General features: G+C 44.9%; 1 protein-coding gene across 2 annotated transcripts in view; it reads left to right on the top strand.

Moving 5' to 3' along the window:
- The window catches only part of IPO8 (importin 8), a 650,601-nt gene that overhangs the window by 159,806 nt on the left and 466,816 nt on the right, over nt 1-23,979 (top strand). For both annotated transcript variants that reach the window (XM_069228192.1, XM_069228193.1), the window contains exon 9: nt 2,942-3,076. In XM_069228192.1, the coding sequence (XP_069084293.1) occupies nt 2,942-3,076 (135 nt within the window). The remainder of the gene's footprint in view (nt 1-2,941; nt 3,077-23,979) is intronic.

The following is a 23,979-nucleotide window of genomic DNA, read 5'->3' as shown; positions in this document are numbered from 1 at the left end:
ATTAGCCTTTGACATTCCGAAAGTTAACCGGCGGGAGAGCAAGGTTAATAATTATGAGATGATGATCGCTAAATGGCAATGGATACACCTTATGTTTTTTCAGCAAAGGGGTCAGGTCATCGGACAAAAGAATATGATCAGTAGTGCTACCTTTCCCTCTCGTGGCAAATGTCGGTACGTTCACATGGCTATCACTACTTAACTCTGATGCGAAAGACAAATTATTACTTAAAATTAAACTTGTTAAAGCTTCACCAAATGCTGAGTGCTGAAAATGGACCTCATGCTCTCCCCGACTGTCTTTAATTCCACAAACCTTAGGCCCACTATATATACATTTGGCAATGTTAAAATCACACGCCCAGAAAAGAGAAACACTAATCGGTTCTTTACTTATCAGTTCAGTGATGGCAAACGCCAAGTCCTCAACAATCGCCACATGTTGTATAGAAAAGAATTTGTAATAGAAGTTGATTAAGATATTACATACTCCGGGTTGGGACAGTTATCTGATACGGATTAAAAGTCAACATCTTGACATTCAGATATATGAGTGAGGTAGAAACTATGACTAACAAACCCCTCTTCCCCCCTGTCTGTAATGGACAGAACAGCACAGAAACAGAAGGATCTAAACCCATCAGTAGCATGCAATCAAAACCCAAGTCTCCTGACAGCAGATAACATCAACATTTTCAATAAAAGACAACAAGTCCTTATTTCTTTTGGAGCTTAATCCTGACACGTTTCATTAGCCGAATTGTAGGTCCCTTGAGCGCTTTGCAGAAGCATTTATTGTTCGAAGTGTCAAATCCTCCTGGATAAGATTGCGATAGCCCGATCTGTGACAGCGGGCTAGTGTCACTTCTGAGCCAGAGGACTAGGGTGGCACCTCAAAAGGGAGCAGGTTCATATCGGCAAAATTTGACCATACAAATTGACCATATGAACCAGATTTTATCAATGGCACTTGCTTCAGATCTGGGTATGGGGCACCAGTTTCTAGAGTACCCAGGGCATCACAGGCTAAATCTTCAACCCGATCCCCCTTATATATGTTGGTGACATCTGACCTCAAATGTTGAGGCACACTCATTTTGACTCTCAGAGATACCCTTGAGGGCGCCTCTCCGTTCTGTTTTACTGTCCAGTCCTGTGAGTGGCAAAAATCTGTTGTAGATCGAGAGCAGGGTGGGAGGGGGGACTTCTAGCTCTGCCCCTTGCCTCCTGGCCCATAGAGCTGAGAGGACTGAGGCGATAGAAGCACCCCAAAGGGATGACACTTATGGTTGCTAAATCACCCCCAATGCGAGGCCTATTTCCAGTTAACAAACGGTGTGTCAGATCTGGATTCCTGCAATTTACCACTATGCAGGCACCCTCTTTTGATTTTGGGGCAGGGCCAATCCATCCAAATCTCCCTTCCAATGAGATGTCACCATACTCCCAAATTGTAAAGGTGGTATATATGTATTTACTAACTTTTCACTGCTTGGCAAATATCACCCTTTTAATTAATTTCTGCATTGCGGAATCAGGCTCTGAGACTGTTTATGCCCTGTACAAAGTGGCTCCTTTTTTTCATCACTTATAACTTGTAGGACGGATGCGGCTGGTTTTTCGACTCTGAAGGACTCTGAAGGCCCCAGTGCATGTGCTCTAACCCCCAAAGTACGTGTGTAATTGGCTGCTACCAGACTAGTGTATTTAGTTTAGCTTACTGTCCCTAGCATATGGTCCAAGATGTACCCAGCGCTAGTAAATTTATTTAGTCTGCAGCACTTAATTATGTCACTACATGACATTGGTGAAAACGTGACTAGGCCTGCCACTGCAGTCTAGCCAGGCAGCGTTAAAACTGGCAACTCAACATGGCAAAACAAACCGTTCCTTTTTAATATTATTAAGACACCCTTAGGGAAGGTCTTGGTAGCCCACCAGACAGGGTGCTAAATCTTAAAAGAGAAGCACATTTTCCTTTTCTGTTTAACATACCTTGACAGTGAAAATAGGAAATTGTCATTTTCACTGTAGTAAGTCTGGTGGCCCCATTGACTAACATGAAGTTTCACCAGCCACTGCACTACGTGCTAACTTCCATTTTGGAGCACCAAAGATATTACTCCAAGTTATCAAATAAATTGTTGCATTAAACCGGACTCATTGCTGAGATCAGATTTAAGGTAACTTTTAATGGTAAGGTGACTTCAGAAAGTTACCACTTTGTTGCCCAAACCTCTGCTAGCCTTTTCTGTGTATCTGCAGCAGTTATCACCTCGAGACAACCTAATACAATAGGCTGCCCCTCTGCTAGGAAGTGTAAAATGCTTCCAAAAGCGGGGGGAAAAACTGTGATGACTACCGGGTGAAGGCCACAGATGGCCCAGCTTCAAAGAGGATACCACTTCAGTGAAGCAGATGGCAATTGCACCTTTGCCTGTCCGCTCCTTTGTGTAGGCAGACAAGCTGACATTTCCTCCATGGAGGAGCGTAAATCCCAATGTAGAAGCAGTTTTCAATGAGGAGGGACTCCTTATGCTGGGTGCAACCTAGGGGTGTGCCCAGAACTTCCCACAGGGGAAGACGACCTGAGCCATCTTGGATTCAGGAAGGGAAGGGTACTCAGGTATTGTTTTTGGCCATACCCCAAAGAAGTGATGTAAAGTGGGAAAGGTTTTCCCATGGGAACTGTTGCCCTATTGGCTAGTAAGTCCTCTCCTCCCACAAACACGACTATGGCATGAAAGTGGCACACCTGGCACTCAGATCACTATTGGACTTTGAAAGAGGACCTGTCTGCTAGTGGCACTGTTGCAGCTTCTGAATTCTAGCATACATGTTTGAAATAGTATGCCAGTTGAATACATTTTGTGCAGCATGAAATATCATACCTTCAAAAATGAAATATATGCATATTTCTTTTTTTTTTCCATTCTGTTAGGTACTATTAAAAATATTAGACCAGTACCGACAGAAACAGTACATTGCACCACGTGTTCTTCAGCAGGCACTGAACTATCTGAACCAGGGAGTTATTCACTCTGTAACCTGGAAGCAGATGAAGCCACACATACAGGTTAGTGTAAAATATGTTGTGTTGCTTTTCTGTGATGGTAACCAGGTTATGTTTATGGATGGGTATTTCATTACGATTACCTTAATTTAGAATTGTATTTCTTTGTTGCTTTTGTTATTAGATGTATCACATATATGTAACTGTTAAAAATAATTCATTTGGAAGCTGAGAATCTATTTGTTCGGTGGCATGTGTAGCTGCAGATACACATGCTGTGCATAGTCCGCCGTCTGGTGTTGTGTCGGAGTGTTACAAGTTGTTTTTCTTCGAAGAAGTCTTTTCGAGTCACGAGACCGAGGGACTCCTCCTACTTTGGTTCCATTGCGCATGGGCGTCGACTCCATGTTAGATTTTTTTTTTTCCGCCATCGGGTTCGGACGTGTTCCTTTTCGCTCCGTGTTTCGGGTCGGAAAGTTAGTCGGAATCAACGGAAAATTCGTCGGTATTGTTTCGTTCGGTATCGGGTTGGATTGGAATAGACACCGAATCTTGAAGAGCTCCGGTAGCCCTTCGGGGTAATTTCGATCCCCCGTCGGGGCCTGGTCGGCCCGACCGCGTGCAACATCGAGACTGATGGAACGGACCCCGTTCCGATTCTGTCCTAAATGCCACAGTAAATATCCCTATACAGACCAACATTTGGTCTGTAACTTGTGCCTGTCACCCGAGCACAAAGAAGAAACGTGTGAGGCCTGTCGAGCGTTTCGGTCCAGAAAAACGCTCCGAGACCGAAGAGCCAGAAGGTTGCAGATGGCGTCCACGACGACAGGACAACAACGGTTCGAGGAAGAGGGAGAAGAAGAAACATTCTCCATCCACGAATCCGATTCCGAAGAATTCGATGTCGAAGAAACCGTGAGTAAGACGTCGAAACAAGCATCACACAGAAAAACAGACAAAGCCTAGGGGACGCCACTGCCGACAGGCCATGGCTCAACCCATAAAGTAGGTGACCGCCCATCGGCACCGAAAAAGGGCGAGCTGGTGCCGAGATCGTCCGACTCAGGTCGAGACACAGGCACGCAGCAATCTCGGGACTGAGATACTGCCGCACAAAAGGGTCGACACCGAGACAGCGGCACCGAAGCTGCTCGGCACAGGGATAGCGGCACCGAAGATGGTCGACGCAAAGAAGGTACCACACCGAAAAAGAGGAAAATCTCTTTGGAGCCGAAAACAACAAAAGACACGGTTTCGGTGCCAAAACGCCCAGCAACCGAACCGAAAGCCAGTTCCTTCTCAGAGGAACAATCACTGTCCTCCCAACTTCAAAAACACAGGTTTGAGGAGGAATTACAAACAACAGCTGTAGATCACACGCAAAAGCGGATCTTTATACAAAGTGGTACAGGGAAGATCAGCACCCTTCCCCCAATCAGAAGAAAAAGGAAACTAGATGTTCGATGGCATCTGTCGCTGTAGATACGCATGTTTTGCATAGCTCGCCATCTGGTGTTGGGTCGGAGTGTTACAAGTTGTTTTTCTTCGAAGAAGTCTTTCGAGTCACGGGACCGAGTGACTCCTCCTTTTGTCTCCATTGCGCATGGGCATCGACTCCATCTTCGATTGTTTTTTTTCCGCCATCGGGTTCGGACGTGTTACTGTCGCTCCGAGTTTCGGAACGGAAAAACAGCTAAATTTCGGAAGATTTTCGTCGGTATTGTTGCGTTCGGGATCGGCGTAGTTGGAGTCAACACCGCATCGAAGATCGAAGAGTTCCGGAGCCCTTCGGGGTAGTTTTCGATCCCCCGTCGGGGCCTGCTCGGCCCGACCGCGTGTAGAAGAACGCCGATGGAACGGACCCCGTTCCGTTTCTGTCCCAAATGCCACAACAAATACCCCTATACAGACCAACACTTGGTCTGTAACCTGTGCCTGTCACCTGAGCACAGTGAAGACACTTGCGAGGCCTGTCGTGCGTTCCGGTCCCGAAAAAGACTCCGAGACCGTCGAGCCAGAAGACTTCAAATGGCATCCACGCCGACAGCCCACCGAGAGTTCGAGATACAAGAAGAGGAAGAAACCTTTTCGATACACGAATCGGACTCCGAGGAATTCGACGATCCACGAACCGTGAGTAAGACGTCGAAAACCACTCATAAGAAGATTGTCAAGGCCCAGGGGACGCCACTGCCACCAGGCCATGGCTCCACCCATAAATTCGGTGACCGACCGTCGGCACCGAAAAAGGCCCAAACAGTGCCGAGACCGTCCGACTCCGGTCGAGACACCGGCACGCAGCCTTCTCGGGACCGAGAAAGTGCTGGAGACATACATCGACACCGAGATAGCGGTGTAGACACGGCTCAACGCCGAGACAGCGGCACCGACGAAGATCGACGCCGAGATGTTTCGACTCCGAAAAAGAAAAAAGTCACCTCGGAGCCGAAAAAAGATGCAGACAGGGTTTCGGTGCCAAAACAACCTGCAACCGACCCAGTTTCAGGCTCTTATACAGAAGAGCAATCAATCACCTCCCAAATGCGAAAGCATAGGTTTGAGGAAGACCTGCAATCCACTGATGTAGACCATACGCAGAAACGTATTTTTATACAGCAGGGGACAGGAAAGATAAGCACCCTTCCTCCTATTAGGAGAAAGAGAAGACTGGAATTTCAAACTGACCAAACACCACAAACAAAAATGGTGAAAAAGGTTACTCCGCCACCCTCTCCTCCACCTATAATTCACGTCTCACCAGCACAAACTCCATCACATTCCCCGGCTCACACCACCATGAGCCAAGGTGACCAGGATCAGGACGCATGGGACTTGTACGACGCCCCTGTGTCAGATAACAGTCCGGAGGCATACCCTACAAAGCCATCACCACCAGAAGACAGTACTGCATATTCTCAGGTGGTGGCTAGAGCAGCACAATTCCACAATGTAAGCCTCCACTCAGACAAGTCGAGGATGACTTTCTATTCAACACCCTCTCCGCCACCCACAGCTCCTACCAAAGCTTTCCTATGCTCCCTGGTATGCTTCGGCACGCAAAAGACATCTTTAAGGAGCCGGTCAAAAGTAGGGCAATCACACCAAGGGTGGAAAAAAAGTATAAAGCGCCTCCTACAGACCCTATTTTCATAACTTCACAGCTGCCACCAGATTCTGTCGTTGTAGGAGCAGCTAGGAAAAGGGCCAACTCCCACACATCTGGGGATGCACCACCCCCAGATAAGGAAAGCCGCAAGTTCGATGCAGCTGGAAAGAGAGTCGCAGCACAAGCTGCAAACCAGTGGCGCATCGCTAACTCACAGGCACTACTTGCGCGCTATGACAGAGCCCATTGGGATGAGATGCAACATCTCATTGAACATCTACCCAAAGACCTATAAAAGAGGGCAAAGCAAGTGGTTGAGGAAGGACAGAACATTTCAAACAACCAGATACGCTCCTCCATGGACGCAGCAGACACAGCTGCAAGAACAATAAATACATCTGTGACCATCAGAAGGCATGCATGGCTACGAACGTCTGGGTTTAAACCAGAGATTCAGCAGGCAGTTCTCAATATGCCATTCAACGAAAAAGAACTGTTCGGTCCAGAAGTGGACACGGCGATTGAGAAACTTAAAAAGGACACGGACACTGCTAAAGCCATGGGCGCACTCTACTCCCCGCAGAGCAGAGGAAATTACAGCACCTTCCGCAAAACACCCTTTAGAGGGGGGTTTCGGGGTCAGGCCACACAAGCCAGCACCTCACAGGCAACACCATCCAGTTACCAGGGACAGTACAGAGGAGGCTTTCGGGGCCAATATAGAGGAGGGCAATTCCCTAGGAATAGGGGAAAATTTCAAAGCCCCAAAACCCCTACAACTAAGCAGTGACTCACATGTCACTCACCCCCTCCACACAACACCAGTGGGGGGAAGAATAGGTCATTATTACAAAGCATGGGAGGAAATCACTACAGACACTTGGGTTCTAGCAATTATCCAAAATGGTTATTGCATAGAATTTCTACAATTCCCTCCAAACATACCACCAAGAGCACAAAATTTATCAAAACATCATTCGGAGCTCCTGGAGATAGAAGTTCAAGCACTATTGCAAAAGAACGCAATCGAGTTAGTACCAAACACACAAATAAACACAGGAGTTTATTCACTGTACTTCTTAATACCAAAGAAGGACAAAACGCTAAGACCAATCCTAGACCTAAGAATACTAAACACATACATCAAATCAGACCACTTTCACATGGTCACACTACAAGAAGTGTTAACATTGCTGAAACTACACGACTACATGACCACATTAGACCTCAAAGACGCGTATTTCCATATACCAATACATCCATCGCACAGGAAATACCTAAGGTTTGTATTCAAAGGAATACACTACCAATTCAAGGTACTGCCTTTCGGTTTAACAACCGCACCAAGAGTCTTTACCAAATGTCTAGCAGTAGTCGCTGCACACATCAGAAGGCAGCAAATACATGTATTCCCGTATCTAGACGACTGGCTAATCAAGACCCATTCGTTAATAACGTGCTCACACCACACAAATCAAATCATACAAACCCTCTACAAACTAGGGTTCACAGTCAACTTCGCAAAATCCAACATTCTGCCGCGCAAAATACAACAATACCTAGGAGCCATAATAAACACAACAATAGGAGTAGCCACTCCAAGTCCACAAAGAATTCAAAATTTCAACAACATCATACAACGCATGTATCCAACACAAAAAATACAAGCAAAGATGATATTACAACTCCTAGGCATGATGTCTTCATGCATAGCCATTGTCCCAAACGCAAGACTGCACATGAGGCCCTTACAACAGTGCCTAGCATCACAGTGGTCACAAGCACAGGGTCACCTTACAGATCTGGTGTTAATAGACCGCCAAACTTACCTCTCGCTTCTATGGTGGAACAATATAAATTTAAACAAAGGGCGGCCTTTCCAAGACCCAGTGCCACAATACGTAATAACAACAGATGCTTCCATGACAGGGTGGGGAGCACACCTCGATCAACACAGCATACAAGGACAATGGAACGTACATCAAACAAAACTGCATATAAATCACCTAGAACTGCTAGCAGTTTTTCAAGCACTAAAGGCTTTTCAACCAATAATAGTTCACAAATACATTCTCGTCAAAACAGATAACATGACAACAATGTATTATCTAAACAAACAAGGGGGGACGCACTCAACGCAATTGAGCCTGCTGGCACAAAAGATATGGCGTTGGGCAATTCACAACCAAATTCGCCTAATAGCACAATTTATCCCAGGAATTCAGAATCAACTCGCAGACAATCTCTCTCGAGACCACCAACAGGTCCACGAATGGGAAATTCACCCCCAAATTCTGAACACTTACTTCACGCTCTGGGGAACACCTCAAATAGACTTGTTTGCGACAAAAGAGAACGCAAAATGCCAAAACTTCGCATCCAGATACCCACACAGGCAGTCCCACGGCAATGCCCTATGGATCAACTGGTCAGGGATATTTGCCTACGCTTTTCCTCCTCTCCCTCTCCTTCCTTATCTGGTAAACAAACTCAAACTCATATTAATAGCACCAACTTGGGCAAGGCAACCATGGTACACAACGCTGCTAGACCGATCAGTAGTACCCCACATCAAACTGCCCAACAGGCCGGATCTGTTAACACAACACAACCAAACGATCAGACACCCGGATCCAGCATCGCTGAATCTAGCAATCTGGCTCCTGAAATCCTAGAATCCGGACACTTACAACTTACCCAAGAATGTATGGAAGTCATAAAGCAAGCCAGAAGGCCATCCACCAGGCACTGCTATGCCAGTAAATGGAAGAGGTTTGTTTGCTACTGCCATATTAATCAAATCCAACCATTACACGCAACCCCAAAACATGTAGTGGGTTACTTGCTTCACTTACAAAAATCTAACCTAGCTTTCTCTTCCATTAAAATACACCTTGCAGCAATATCTGCATACCTGCAGCCTACCTATTCAACTTCCCTATATAGGATACCAGTCATTAAAGCATTCATGGAGGGCCTTAAAAGAATTATTCCACCAAGAACACCACCTGTTCCTTCATGGAACCTAAATGTTGTCTTAACTAGACTTATGGGTCCACCTTTTGAACCCATGCACTCCTGCGAAATACAGTTCCTAACATGGAAGGTTGCATTTCTCATCGCCATTACCTCTCTAAGAAGAGTAAGCGAGATTCAGGCGTTTACAATACAAGAACCTTTTATACAACTGCACAAAAATAAGGTCGTCCTAAGGACTAATCCTAAATTTCTACCAAAAGTTATTTCACCGTTCCATCTAAATCAAACAGTGGAACTTCCAGTGTTCTTCCCACAGCCAGATTCCGTTGCTGAGAGGGCACTACATACTTTAGATGTCAAAAGAGCATTAATGTATTACATTGACAGAACAAAGAGCATCAGGAAAACTAAACAGCTATTTATTGCATTCCAAAAACCTCATGCAGGAAACCCAATATCAAAACAAGGTATAGCCAGATGGATAGTTAAATGCATCCAAATCTGCTACCTTAAAGCTAAACGACAACTGCCCATTACACCAAGGGCACACTCAACCAGAAAGAAAGGTGCTACCATGGCCTTTCTAGGAAACATCCCAATGCAAGAAATATGTAAGGCAGCCACATGGTCTACGCCTCACACATTCACCAAGCACTACTGTGTAGACGTGTTATCCGCACAACAAGCCACAGTAGGTCAAGCCGTATTAAGAACATTGTTTCAGACTACTCCCACTCCTACAGGCTGAGCCACCGCTTTGGGGAGATAACTGCTTACTAGTCTATGCAAAACATGCGTATCTACAGCGACAGATGCCATCGAACTGAAAATGTCACTTACCCAGTGTACATCTGTTCGTGGCATCAGTCGCTGTAGATTCGCATGTGCCCACCCGCCTCCCCGGGAGCCTGTAGAAGTTCGGAAGGTACCTTCAACTATTTGTATATATATTATTTTAACCTTAAATAGGTACATACTTAGTCACTCCATTGCATGGCCACTATTACTACAATACAACTCCTACCTCACCCTCTGCGGGGAAAAACAATTGAAGATGGAGTCGACGCCCATGCGCAATGGAGACAAAAGGAGGAGTCACTCGGTCCCGTGACTCGAAAGACTTCTTCGAAGAAAAACAACTTGTAACACTCCGGCCCAACACCAGATGGCGAGCTATGCAAAACATGCAAATCTACAGCGACTGATGCCACGAACAGATGTACACTGGGTAAGTGACATTTTCATTCCCACAACAAGAAACAACACCACAAGCAAAAGTGGTGAAGAAGGTAACTCCACCACCCTCTCCACCACCGGCAACTCCTATATCACCGGCACAGACTCCGTCACAATCACCAGCTCATACCACCATGAGCCAAGATGACCAGGACGCATGGGATCTCTATGACGCCCCAGTATCGGACAATAGCCCTGAGTCGTACCCCACTAAGCCCTCACCACCTGAGGACAGTACAGCGTATGCTCAGGTGGTAGCTAGGGCAGCAGAGTTTCATAACGTGTCGCTACATTCAGAGCCTATCGAGGATGACTTCCTTTTTAACACCCTGTCCTCCACCCATAGCAATCATCAAAGCCTTCCTATGCTCCCTGGAATGCTAAGGCACGCTAAACAAATCTTTAAGGAGCCAGTTAAAAGCAGAGCAATAACCCCAAGGGTGGAGAAGAAATACAAGGCACCACCCACAGACCCTGCTTTTATTACATCACAACTGACACCAGATTCAGTTGTCGTAGGAGCAGCTCGTAAAAGAGCCAACTCGCACACATCAGGCGACGCACCACCTCCAGACAAGGAGAGCTGAAAGTTTGATGCAGCCGGGAAAAGGGTTGCAGTACAAGCTGCAAATCAGTGGCGTATCGCCAACTCGCAGGCACTCCTAGCGCGATATGACAGAGCACATTGGGACGAGATGCAGCATCTCATCGAGCACCTCCCCAAAGAATTCCAAAAACGGGCAAAACAAGTGGTTGAAGAGGGACAAAACATATCCAACAACCAAATCCGTTCTTCTATGGATGCAGCAGATACAGCTGCAAGAACTATAACGACTGCTGTAACGATAAGGAGGCACGCATGGCTGCGCACATCCGGCTTCAAACCTGAGATACAACAGGCAGTGCTCAATATGCCGTTCAATGAACAACAGTAGTTTGGACCAGAAGTGGACACTGCAATTGAAAAATTAAAGAAAGACACTGACACAGCTAAAGCCATGGGCGCGCTCTATTCCCCGCAGGGCAGAGGCACATTTGGCACATTTCGCAAAACTACTTTCAGAGGAGGGTTTCGAGGTCAAGCCACACAAGCCAGCACCTCACAAACAACACCGTCTACCTACCAGGGACAGTATCAAAGGGGAGGCTTTCGGGGCCAATACAGAGGGGGCCAGTTCCCAAGAAACCGGGGAAAATTTCAAGGGCCAAAAACCCCACAAAACAAGCAGTGACTCACAAGTCACTCAACCCCTTCACACAACACCAGTGGGGGGAAGACTAAGCCAGTTCTACAAATCTTGGGAGGAGATAACAACAGACACTTGGGTCTTAGCAATTATCCAACATGGTTATTGCATAGAATTTCTCCAACTCCCTCCAAACGTCCCACCGAAAAAACACAAGATGTCCAAACAGCATATAGACCTTCTAGGACTAGAAGTTCAAGCATTACTGCAAAAAGACGCAATAGAATTAGTACCAAAAACACAAAAGAACACAGGAGTTTACTCACTGTACTTTCTAATACCGAAAAAGGACAAAAGTCTGAGACCAATATTGGATCTCAGAACACTAAACACCTACATCAAATCAGACCACTTTCACATGGTCACGTTACAAGATGTAATACCACTACTGAAACAGCAAGACTACATGACAACTTTAGATCTAAAAGACGCGTATTTCCATATACCGATACATCCCTCGCACAGGAAATACCTAAGGTTCGTATTCAAAGGAATACATTACCAATTCAAAGTGTTGCCATTCGGAATAACGACCGCACCAAGAGTCTTTACAAAATGTCTAGCAGTAGTAGCTGCACATATCGGGAGGCAGCAAATACACGTGTTCCCGTACCTAGACGATTGGTTAATCAAAACCAACTCGCTAACAAAGTGTTTACACCACACAGATTATGTTATACAAACCCTTTTCAAACTGGGTTTCTCCATCAACTATGCAAAGTCACACCTTTTGCCGTGTCAAACACAGCAATACTTAGGAGCGACAATCAACACAACAAAAGGGGTAGCCACTCCAAGTCCACAAAGGGTTAAAAAATTTCACAAGGTGATACAAGCTATGTATCCAACACAAAAGATACACGCAAAGATGGTCTTAAAACTCCTAGGCATGATGTCCTCATGCATAGCCATTGTCCCAAACGCAAGATTGCACATGCGGCCCTTACAACAGTGCCTAGCATCACAATGGTCACATGCACAGGGTCACCTTCTAGATCTGGTGTTGATAGACCGCCAAACATACATCTCGCTTCTATGGTGGAACAGTACAAATTTAAACAAAGGGCGGCCTTTCCAAGACCCAGTGCCACAATACGTGATAACAACAGATGCTTCCATGACAGGGTGGGGAGCACACCTCAATCAACACAGCATCCAAGGACAATGGGACGTACATCAAAGAAAGTTTCATATAAATCACCTAGAATTGTTAGCAGTATTTCTAGCGTTGAAAGCATTCCAACCAATGATAACCCACAAATACATTCTTGTCAAAACAGACAACATGACGACAATGTATTATTTAAACAAACAGGGGGGAACACACTCGACACAGTTGTGTCTCCTCACACCAAAAATATGGCATTGGGCAATTCACAACCACATTCGCCTAATAGCACAGTTTATTCCAGGGATCCAGAACCAGCTAGCAGACAATCTCTCTCGGGATCACCAACAGGTCCACGAATGGGAAATTCACCCCCAAATCCTGAACACTTACTTCCAAATTTGGGGAACACCTCAAATAGATCTATTTGCAACAAAAGAAAATGCAAAATGCCAAAACTTCGCATCCAGGTACCCACACCGGCAATCTCACGGCAATGCTCTATGGATGAATTGGTCAGGGATATTTGCGTACGCTTTTCCCCCTCTCCCTCTCCTTCCATATCTAGTAAACAGATTGAGTCAAAACAAACTCAAACTCATACTAATAGCACCAACATGGGCAAGACAACCTTGGTATACCACACTACTAGACCTGTCAGTAGTACCTCATGTCAAACTACTCAACAGGCCAGATCTGTTAACACAACACAAACAACAGATCAGGCATCCAAACCCAGCATCGCTGAATCTAGCAATTTGGCTCCTGAAATCCTAGAATTTGGACACTTGAACCTCACACTAGAATGTATGGAGGTCATAAAACAAGCTAGAAGGCCATCCACTAGACACTGCTATGCAAGTAAATGGAAAAGATTTGTTTGTTACTGCCATAATAATCAAGTCCAACCATTGCATGCATCTCCAAAAGATGTAGTAGGATATTTACTACATCTACAAAAAGCAAATCTAGCTTTTAATTCCATAAAAATACATCTCGCAGCAATATCTGCTTACCTGCAGATTACTCATTCAACTTCCCTATTTAGAATACCGGTCATTAAAGCGTTTATGGAGGGCCTAAAGAGAATAATACCACCAAGGATACCACCTGTTCCTTCATGGAACCTCAGCATTGTCTTGACAAGGCTCATGGGTCCACCTTTCGAACCCATGCATTCTTGTGAAATGCAATACTTAACGTGGAAAGTTGCATTTCTCATTGCCATTACATCTCTAAGAAGAGTAAGTGAAATTCAGGCATTTACTATACAAGAACCATTTATTCAAATACACAAAAATAAGGTAGTTCTAAGAACCAACCCAAAATTCTTACCAAAGGTCATCTCACCGTTCCACTTAAATCAAACAGTAGAATTGCCAGTGTTCTTTCCACAGCCAGACTCAATAGCTGAAAGAGCACTACATACATTAGACATCAAAAGAGCACTAATGTACTACATTGACAGAACAAAACTAATTAGGAAAACAAAACAACTATTTATTGCATTTCAAAAACCTCATACAGGAAATCCAATATCAAAACAAGGTATAGCTAGATGGATAGTTAGGTGCATCCAAACCTGCTATCTTAAAGCAAAGAGACAGCTGCCTATTACACCAAAGGCACACTCAACCCGAAAGAAAAGTGCTACCATGGCCTTTCTAGGAAATATTCCAATGAACGAAATATGTAATGCAGCAACATGGTCTACGCCTCACTCATTTACTAAGCACTACTGTGTAGACGTGTTATCTGCCCAACAAGCCACAGTAGGTCAAGCTGTACTAAGAACTTTATTTCAAACTACTTCCACTCCTTCAGGCTGAACCACCGCTTTTGGGGAGATAACTGCTTACTAGTCTATGCACAGCATGTGTATCTGCAGCTACACATGCCACCGAACGGAAAATGTCACTTACCCAGTGTACATCTGTTCGTGGCATTAGTTGCTGCAGATTCACATGCGCCCACCCGCCTCCCCGGGAGCCTGTAGCCATTTGGAAGTAATCTTCAACATTTGTACATTTGTAAATATATGTTCGATGGCATCTGTCGCTGTAGATACGCATGTTTTGCAATAGCTCGCCATCTGGTGTTGGGCCGGAGTGTTACAAGTTGTTTTTCTTCGAAGAAGTCTTTCGAGTCACGGGACCGAGTGACTCCTCCTTTTGTCTCCATTGCGCATGGGCGTCGACTCCATCTTCGATTGTTTTTTTTCCGCCATCGGGTTCGGACGTGTTCCTGTCGCTCCGAGTTTCGGAACGGAAAAATAGCTAATTTCAGAAGATTTTCGTCGGTATTGTTGCGTTCGGGGTCGGCGTAGTTAGATTCAACACCGCGTCGAAGATCGAAGAGCTCCGGTGCCCTTCGGGGTAATTTTTTCGATCCCCTGTCGGGGCCTGGTCGGCCCGACCGCGTGCAGAAGAACGCCGATGGAACGGACCCGTTCCGTTTCTGTCCCAAATGCCACAATAAATACCCCTATACAGACCAACACTTGGTCTGCAACCTGTGCCTGTCACCTGAGCACAGCGAAGACACCTGCGAGGCCTGTCGTGCGTTCCGGTCCCGAAAAACTCTCCGAGGCCGTCGAGCCAGAAGACTTCAGATGGCGTCCGCGCCGACAGCCCACCGGGAGTTCGAGGAACAAGAAGAGGAGGGATCCTTTTCGATCCAAGAATCGGACTCCGAAGGATTCGACGATACACAAACCGTGAGTAGGACGTCGAAAACCACTCAAAAGAAGATTTACAAGGCCCAGGGGACGCCACTGCCATCAGGCCATGGCTCGACCCATAAATTCGGTGACCGACCGTCGGCACCGAAAAAGGCCCATACAGTGCCGAGATCGTCCGACTCCGGTCGAGACACCGGCACGCAGCCTTCTCGGGACCGAGAAAGTGCTGGAGACAAGCATCGACACCGAGATACCGGTGTAGACACGGCTCGACGCCGAGACAGCGGCACCGAAGAAGATCGACGCCGAGAGGTTTCGGCCCCGAAAAAGAAAAAAGTCACCTCTGAGCCGAAAAAAGATGCAGACAGGGTTTCGGTGCCGAAACAAACTGCAACCGACCCAGTTTCAGGCTCTTATACAGAAGAGCACTCGCTAACCTCCCAAATGCAAAAGCATAGGTTTGAGGAAGAACTACACTCAACGGATGTAGACCATACGCAAAAGCGTATTTTCATACAGCAGGGGACAGGAAAAATAAGCACCCTTCCCCCTATTAGAAGAAAGAGAAGATTGGAGTTCCAAACTGAACAAACACCACAAACAAAAGTGGTGAAAAAAGTTACCCCACCACCCTCTCCTCCACCTGTGATTAACGTCTCACCAGCACAAACTCCATCACATTCCCCAGCTCACACCACCATGAGCCAGGGTGACCAAGATCAAGACGCATGGGACTTATACGACGCCCCAGTGTCAGATAACAGTCCGGAGGCATACCCTACGAAGCCATCTCCACCAGAGGACAGCACTGCGTATTCTCAAGTGGTGGCTAGAGCAGCACAATTTCACAATGTAAGCCTCCACTCAGAACAGGTCGAGGATGACTTTTTATTCAACACACTCTCCTCCACCCACAGCTCCTACCAAAGCCTGCCTATGCTCCCTGGTATGCTCCGGCACGCAAAAGAAATCTTTAAGGAGCCGGTCAAAAGTAGGGCAATCACACCAAGAGTGGAAAAAAAGTATAAGGCGCCTCCTACAGACCCGGCTTTCATCACTACACAGCTGCCACCAGACTCTGTCGTTGTAGGAGCAGCTAGGAAAAGGGCCAACTCCCACACATCTGGAGATGCACCACCCCCAGATAAAGAAAGCCGCAAGTTCGATGCAGCTGGTAAGAGAGTCGCAGCACAAGCTGCAAACCAGTGGCGCATCGCTAACTCCCAGGCACTACTTGCGCGCTATGACAGAGCCCATTGGGATGAGATGCAACATCTCATTGACCATCTGCCCAAGGACCTACAAAATAGGGCAAAACAAGTGGTTGAGGAGGGACAGACCATTTCCAACAACCAAATCCGCTCCTCCATGGACGCTGCAGATACAGCTGCACGGACAATTAATACATCTGTAACTATCAGAAGGCATGCATGGCTCCAAACGTCTGGATTTAAACCAGAGATTCAGCAAGCAGTTCTCAATATGCCTTTTAACGAAAAAGAACTGTTCGGTCCAGAAGTGGACACAGTGATTGAGAAACTCAAAAAAGACACGGACACTGCTAAAGCCATGGGCGCACTCTACTCCCCGCAGAGCAGAGGGAATTACAGCACATTCCGTAAAACACCCTTTAGAGGGGGGTTTCGGGGTCAAAGCACACAAGCCAGCACCTCACAGGCAACACCGTCCAGTTACCAGGGACAGTACAGAGGAGGTTTTCGGGGACAATATAGAGGAGGGCAATTCCCTAGGAATAGAGGAAAATTTCAAAGCCCAAAAACCCCTACTACTAAGCAGTGACTCGCATGTCACTCACCCCCTCCACACAACACCAGTGGGGGGAAGAATAAGTCATTATTACAAAGCATGGGAGGAAATCACTACAGACACTTGGGTTCTAGCAATTATCCAACATGGTTATTGCATAGAATTTCTACAATTCCCTCCAAACATACCACCAAAAGCACAAAATTTGACAAAACATCATTCCAATCTCCTGGAGATAGAAGTGCAGGCACTATTGCAAAAGAATGCAATCGAATTAGTGCCAAACACACAAATAAACACAGGAGTTTACTCACTGTACTTTCTGATACCAAAGAAGGACAAAACGCTGAGACCAATCCTAGACCTCAGAATAGTGAACACATTCATCAAATCAGACCACTTTCACATGGTCACACTACAAGAAGTTTTACCATTGCTAAAACTACACGACTACATGTCAACTTTAGACCTCAAGGACGCGTATTTCCATATACCAATACACCCATCGCACAGGAAATACCTAAGGTTTGTATTCAAAGGAATACATTACCAATTCAAGGTACTGCCTTTCGGATTAACAACCGCACCAAGAGTCTTTACCAAATGTCTAGCGGTAGTCGCTGCACACATCAGAAGGCAGCAAATACATGTGTTCCCATATCTAGACGACTGGCTAATCAAGGCCCATTCGTTAATAGAGTGCTCAATTCACACAAATCAGATCATACAAACCCTCTTCAAACTAGAGTTCACCGTCAACTTCACGAAATCCAACATTCTGCCGTGCAAGGTACAACAATACCTAGGAGCCATAATAGACACAACAAGAGGAGTAGCCACTCCAAGTCCCCAAAGAATTCAAAATTTCAACACCATCATACAACGCATGTATCCAACACAAAAGATACAAGCAAAGATGATATTACAACTCCTAGGCATGATGTCTTCATGCATAGCCATTGTCCCAAACGCAAGACTGCACATGAGGCCCTTACAACAGTGCCTAGCATCACAGTGGTCTCAAGCACAGGGTCACCTTCTAAATCTGGTGTTAATAGACCGCCAAACTTACCTCACGCTTCTGTGGTGGAACAACATAAATTTAAACAAGGGGCGGCCTTTCCAAGACCCAGTGCCACAATACGTAATAACAACAGATGCTTCCATGACAGGGTGGGGAGCACACCTCGATCAACACAGCATACAAGGACAATGGAACGTACATCAAACAAAACTGCATATATATCACCTAGAACTACTAGCAGTTTTTCAAGCACTAAAAGCTTTTCAACCAATAATAGTTCACAAATACATTCTCGTCAAGACAGACAACATGACAACAATGTATTATCTAAACAAGCAAGGGGGGACACACTCCACGAAGTTAAGCCTGCTAGCACAAAAAATTTGGCGTTGGGCAATTCACAACCAAATTCGCCTAATAGCACAATTTATACCAGGGATCCAAAATCAACTCGCAGACAACCTCTCTCGAGATCACCAACAGGTCCACGAATGGGAAATTCACCCCCAAATTCTGAACACCTATTTCAAACTCTGGGGAACACCTCAAATAGACTTGTTTGCGACGAAGGAGAACGCAAAATGCCAAAACTTCGCATCCAGATACCCACACAAACAGTCCCTAGGCAATGCCCTATGGATGAACTGGTCAGGGATATTTGCTTACGCTTTTCCTCCTCTCCCTCTCCTTCCTTACCTGGTAAACAAACTCAGTCAAAACAAACTCAAACTCATATTGATAGCACCAACTTGGGCAAGGCAACCCTGGTACACAACGCTGCTAGACCCATCAGTAGTACCCTACATCAAATTGCCCAACAGGCCAGATCTGTTGACACAACACAACCAAAAGATCAGACACCCAGATCCAGCATCGCTGAATCTAGCAATCTGGCTCCTGAGATCCTAGAATTCGGGCACTTACAACTTACCCAAGAATGTATGGAAGTCATAAAGCAAGCCAGAAGGCCATCCACCAGGCACTGCTATGCAAGTAAATGGAAGAGGTTTGTTTGCTACTGCCATATTAATCAAATACAACCTTTACACACAACTCCAGAACATGTAGTGGGCTACTTGCTTCACTTACAAAAATCTAACCTGGCTTTCTCTTCCATTAAAATACACCTTGCAGCAATATCTGCATACCTGCAGACTACCTATTCAACTTCCCTATATAAGATACCAGTCATTAAAGCATTCATGGAGGGCCTTAGGAGAATTATACCACCAAGAACACCACCTGTTCCTTCATGGAACCTAAATGTTGTCCTAACTAGACTTATGGGTCCACCTTTTGAACCCATGCACTCCTGCGAAATACAGTTCCTAACCTGGAAGGTTGCATTTCTCATCGCCATTACTTCCCTAAGAAGAGTAAGCGAGATTCAGGCGTTTACAATACAAGAACCTTTTATACAACTACACAAGAATAAGGTCGTCCTAAGGACTAATCCTAAATTTTTGCCAAAGGTTATTTCACCGTTCCATCTAAATCAAACAGTGGAACTTCCAGTGTTCTTTCCACAGCCAGATACCGTAGCTGAAAGGGCACTACATACATTAGATGTCAAAAGAGCATTAATGTATTACATTGACAGAACAAAGAACATCAGAAAGACTAAACAACTATTTATTGCATTTCAAAAACCTCATGCAGGAAACCCAATATCAAAACAAGGTATAGCCAGATGGATAGTTAAATGCATCCAAATCTGCTACCTTAAAGCTAAACGACAGCTGCCCATTACACCAAGGGCACACTCAACCAGAAAGAAGGGTGCTACCATGGCCTTTCTAGGAAACATCCCAATGCAAGAAATATGTAAGGCAGCCACATGGTCTACGCCTCACACATTCACCAAGCACTACTGTGTAGATGTGTTATCCGCACAACAAGCCACAGTAGGTCAAGCCGTATTAAGAACATTATTTCAAACTACTTCCACTCCTACAGGCTGAGCCACCGCTTTTGGGGAGATAACTGCTTACTAGTCTATGCAAAACATGCGTATCTACAGCGACAGATGCCATCGAACTGAAAATGTCACTTACCCAGTGTACATCTGTTCGTGGCATCAGTCGCTGTAGATTCGCATGTGCCCACCCGCCTCCCCGGGAGCCTGTAGCAGTTTGGAAGTTACCTTCAACTATTTGTATATGTATCATCTCAACCTTAAATAGGTGCATACTTAGTCACTCCATTGCATGGGCACTATTACTACAATTCAACTCCTACCTCACCCTCTGCGGGGAAAAACAATCGAAGATGGAGTCGACGCCCATGCGCAATGGAGACAAAAGGAGGAGTCACTCGGTCCCGTGACTCGAAAGACTTCTTCGAAGAAAAACAACTTGTAACACTCCGGCCCAACACCAGATGGCGAGCTATTGCAAAACATGCGAATTTACAGCGACTGATGCCACGAACAGATGTACACTGGGTAAGTGACATTTTCATTCTTTAACCTTCATTTTGTACATACTTAGTCATTCCATTGCATGGGCACTATTACTAACATACACAACTCCTACCTCACCCTCTGCGGGGAAAACAATCTAACATGGAGTCGACGCCCATGCGCAATGGAACCAAAGTAGGAGTCGTCCCTCGGTCTCGTGACTCGAAAAGACTTCTTCGAAGAAAAACAACTTGTAACACTCCGACCCAACACCAGACGGCGGACTATGCACAGCATGTGAATCTGCAGCGACTAATGCCACGAACAGATGTACACTGGGTAAGTGACATTTTCCTTATTCTGCATCTTGGCAGTTGAACATGGTCACCACGCCTGTCAGATGCCAACTCAACAAGACTTACAGTTGTTAACACACTGTATTCTTTGATTTAGTCTGAACATGTTCACTCTCTAAGGTGGTTTTATTATTGTTTTTTTTTTGTCTTTTGTGTATTGAGTTCTGATGCAAGCATAGGTATGTTTGATAAGGCAAACCTCTTAAAAATGATTATATAGTTTTATAATTATAGTTTGGTTAACCTTGCTGAACAATGACATTTGAATACTTTTCAGGTTGGTAAAGTGGCTAGCAGTTTAATATGTGTAGTTGGAATATATTACCAATACCCTGACTGCAACTAATTTTCACTGAATGATGAACTCTACAGTAGTGTGTTGACTCCCGCAAGGGTGTTGATAAAAATCTACTGTCAGCTGAGAAAATCATGAAAGGTGATTTGCCAGTGATAAATATGTGTGTTGGGGGTAGGCCCTGGTCACACCTGTGTATGCAGCACACATTCATTCAGACCTGGCTCTCAAATATGAATTTCTGCATGACTGCCCAAGTCCTCTTCTGACTAGGTGTAGCCAGCCATTTCTTGCTTGCACCGTTCTAGTTGGATCATAAAACTGCCACTCTGGTAGCAATCCATTGGTTCTACCTGCCACCATGCAATATGTTAAAATCTTGTTAGATAATGTACAAAGCAGTATTGACGGAAAAACCTGCATGCCTCACTGGGGCACCTGCACCCACTTGAAGCTAGGCTATAGCTAGGTCTATAATGTAAAACTGCTGGAAATATGCACTCCCCTCCCCACTCTGAAAAAATATCCAAGACCGCATAAGTCTCAACCTGGTTAATTTTTATTTCAAAAAGAAGATGAAAGAAGCAGCTAGAAGCATACATCTTCAAGAACAACCCATATCCGTATGTTAAAGAATGACTGTTCATTTTACCTCATTTGCTCCCACACCATTGTCCCCCTGTGGCCACTTGACAAAATTATCTTTTAATCATGATTCTTGCCCTTTGTTATCCAGAGTTTAACTGCTTGGTTCTCTTTATTGTTGCTTTCCGCAGCTAGGTGTGCACTTTAAAAACATTTTCACCTAATCACTTGACTCTGATGAAAAAAAGAAAGTGATTCATGTGGTCCTATACCACTGAAGAAATACTGGTTCTCCAGTATTGGATCTTTCATCGAATCACATGCTTGAATTATTCCCCGTCGTCGAAGTGGGAGTCCCACAGTATTTATAGTAAGCAGTGTAAGTTACTACAGTATAATAGACTGCAAAAAGAATGCAAAGTTCAGTTTAATAGCCTATCTATGTCTTTAAAAAAAACAAAAAAAGTTTTTTTTATTGACCATTCAGGTGACAGCACCTTTTAGAAGACTCACCACAGAGGCTCCAGTCCCTCAGATTTTCTACTGCACGTTGTGTAATGGGAGTCTCCCAGAGCTCTGCTCAGTTTTTTCTCTTCAGAACAGCTGTTTTCAAAGGATTTTCTCAGATCAGACTTGAATTTCATATTCTTTAAACTAACAACTTCTACCATGTCAGAATACCCCAAAAAGTGTCTATTTAAGCCATGTAAAACCTGTGGCAAGAAGAGATTACACTCAGAGGATCTTCATAAAGAGTGTATTTACTGTCTATCCAGAGCATAAAGTTAAGGACTGTAAGATCTGGCGAACATTCTCCTAGAAATCCTAAAGGACAGTCAGGGGAGGCTACTCTTGTGGTTACAGAGACTAGAATCAAAAGATCAACCTCTTTTTGAGGAGGAAAGTCATGACTCTTCACAAACTGTTAAGTCCCACAAGAGAGAGAGAGAGCCAAGGAGGATGAGCCTTCAGAACATACCAGGAAGGCCCTTGAAAAATGTCACTATCTAGAGACTAAAAAAATCAGAGGTCAAAAGGCTCCTCACAAGTCACTTCAGAGCCCTCAACACCAGTAGAAAAGGAAGTGTCTCTTAAGAAATCATCAAGATCACTTCCTTTATCCAAAGAAATTATTTCTGTGAAAAAATCTAAAATTTCCTCAGTATCGACGACCACATCGTTGTCAACACCTACCACCATGACGTCGATGTTTACCACTGCAGCATCATGATGATGATTTCTTCATCTCCGCTACCGTCATGGTCTCCTACACAGTAAAATCAACACCAACAAAACCACCGCCGTCAACTGATTTGCCGACTGGCAAACTAAGAACCTTGTTGACGAAGTCCCTGTCGACGAAGACGCCAACGACACCGCTGACAAGGGCACCACCGATGACGCCGTCGACAAGAGTACCTTCGACGGTCTCACTATCAGCGATGATTTCCTCAATAAAACTAGCTGTTATGACTAACAAAGTAAAAAAGGCATCGCCAACGGCAAAATCAAGTGAATTAACATTGATGGAAACACTAGAAAAGCCTCCTACACCCTTAATACAGACATAAAGCATGTCATTCATTAAAGTGCCTACAGAGGAGATTTTGCTTCCATAACACACATCACCAAGCAAAATTATTCCACCTTCACTGGCTTATCAACTAGATGAGGACGCAGAGTATGAAGGGCCTTTCAGAGTGGTGGACTGCCCTTCGGAATTGCAGATTATATACCAGGATGACAAGGAGGATGACGAACATTTTTACCAAGATGATACGTATTTAGGTGAACACATATAAAAGCAATATCACCGATATTAACATAAAGTAGCAGAGCACTTTAAAGATGTTTTAGTAATCAAAGTAAATATTTTACTGTCGGTTAAATAGACATATACATTGAATAAAAAGGACACCGTATTACAATTTGATAGAAATTCATCAATCTACACAGAATCCAACTTTCTCATGCATTATTTTAACATAAAGCATAGTCCTTGAAATAAACGATGATTCATATCCATCAAGTTGTAGAAGTTGTTGTAGGAAGTTGGCTCTGTATGTGCTATTTCAAAGTAAGGAATAGCATGCACAGAGTCCAAGGGTTCCCCTTAGAGGTAAAATAGTGGTAAAAATAGATAACACTAATGCTCTATTTTGTGGTAGTGTGGTCGAGC

Source organism: Pleurodeles waltl, chromosome 4_1 (assembly GCF_031143425.1).
Source record: "Pleurodeles waltl isolate 20211129_DDA chromosome 4_1, aPleWal1.hap1.20221129, whole genome shotgun sequence".
NCBI classification, from domain to species: Eukaryota; Metazoa; Chordata; class Amphibia; order Caudata; family Salamandridae; genus Pleurodeles; species Pleurodeles waltl.
The sequence above is the reverse complement of the archived record's forward strand: the minus strand, read 5'-3'. Positions and strand labels throughout refer to the sequence as shown.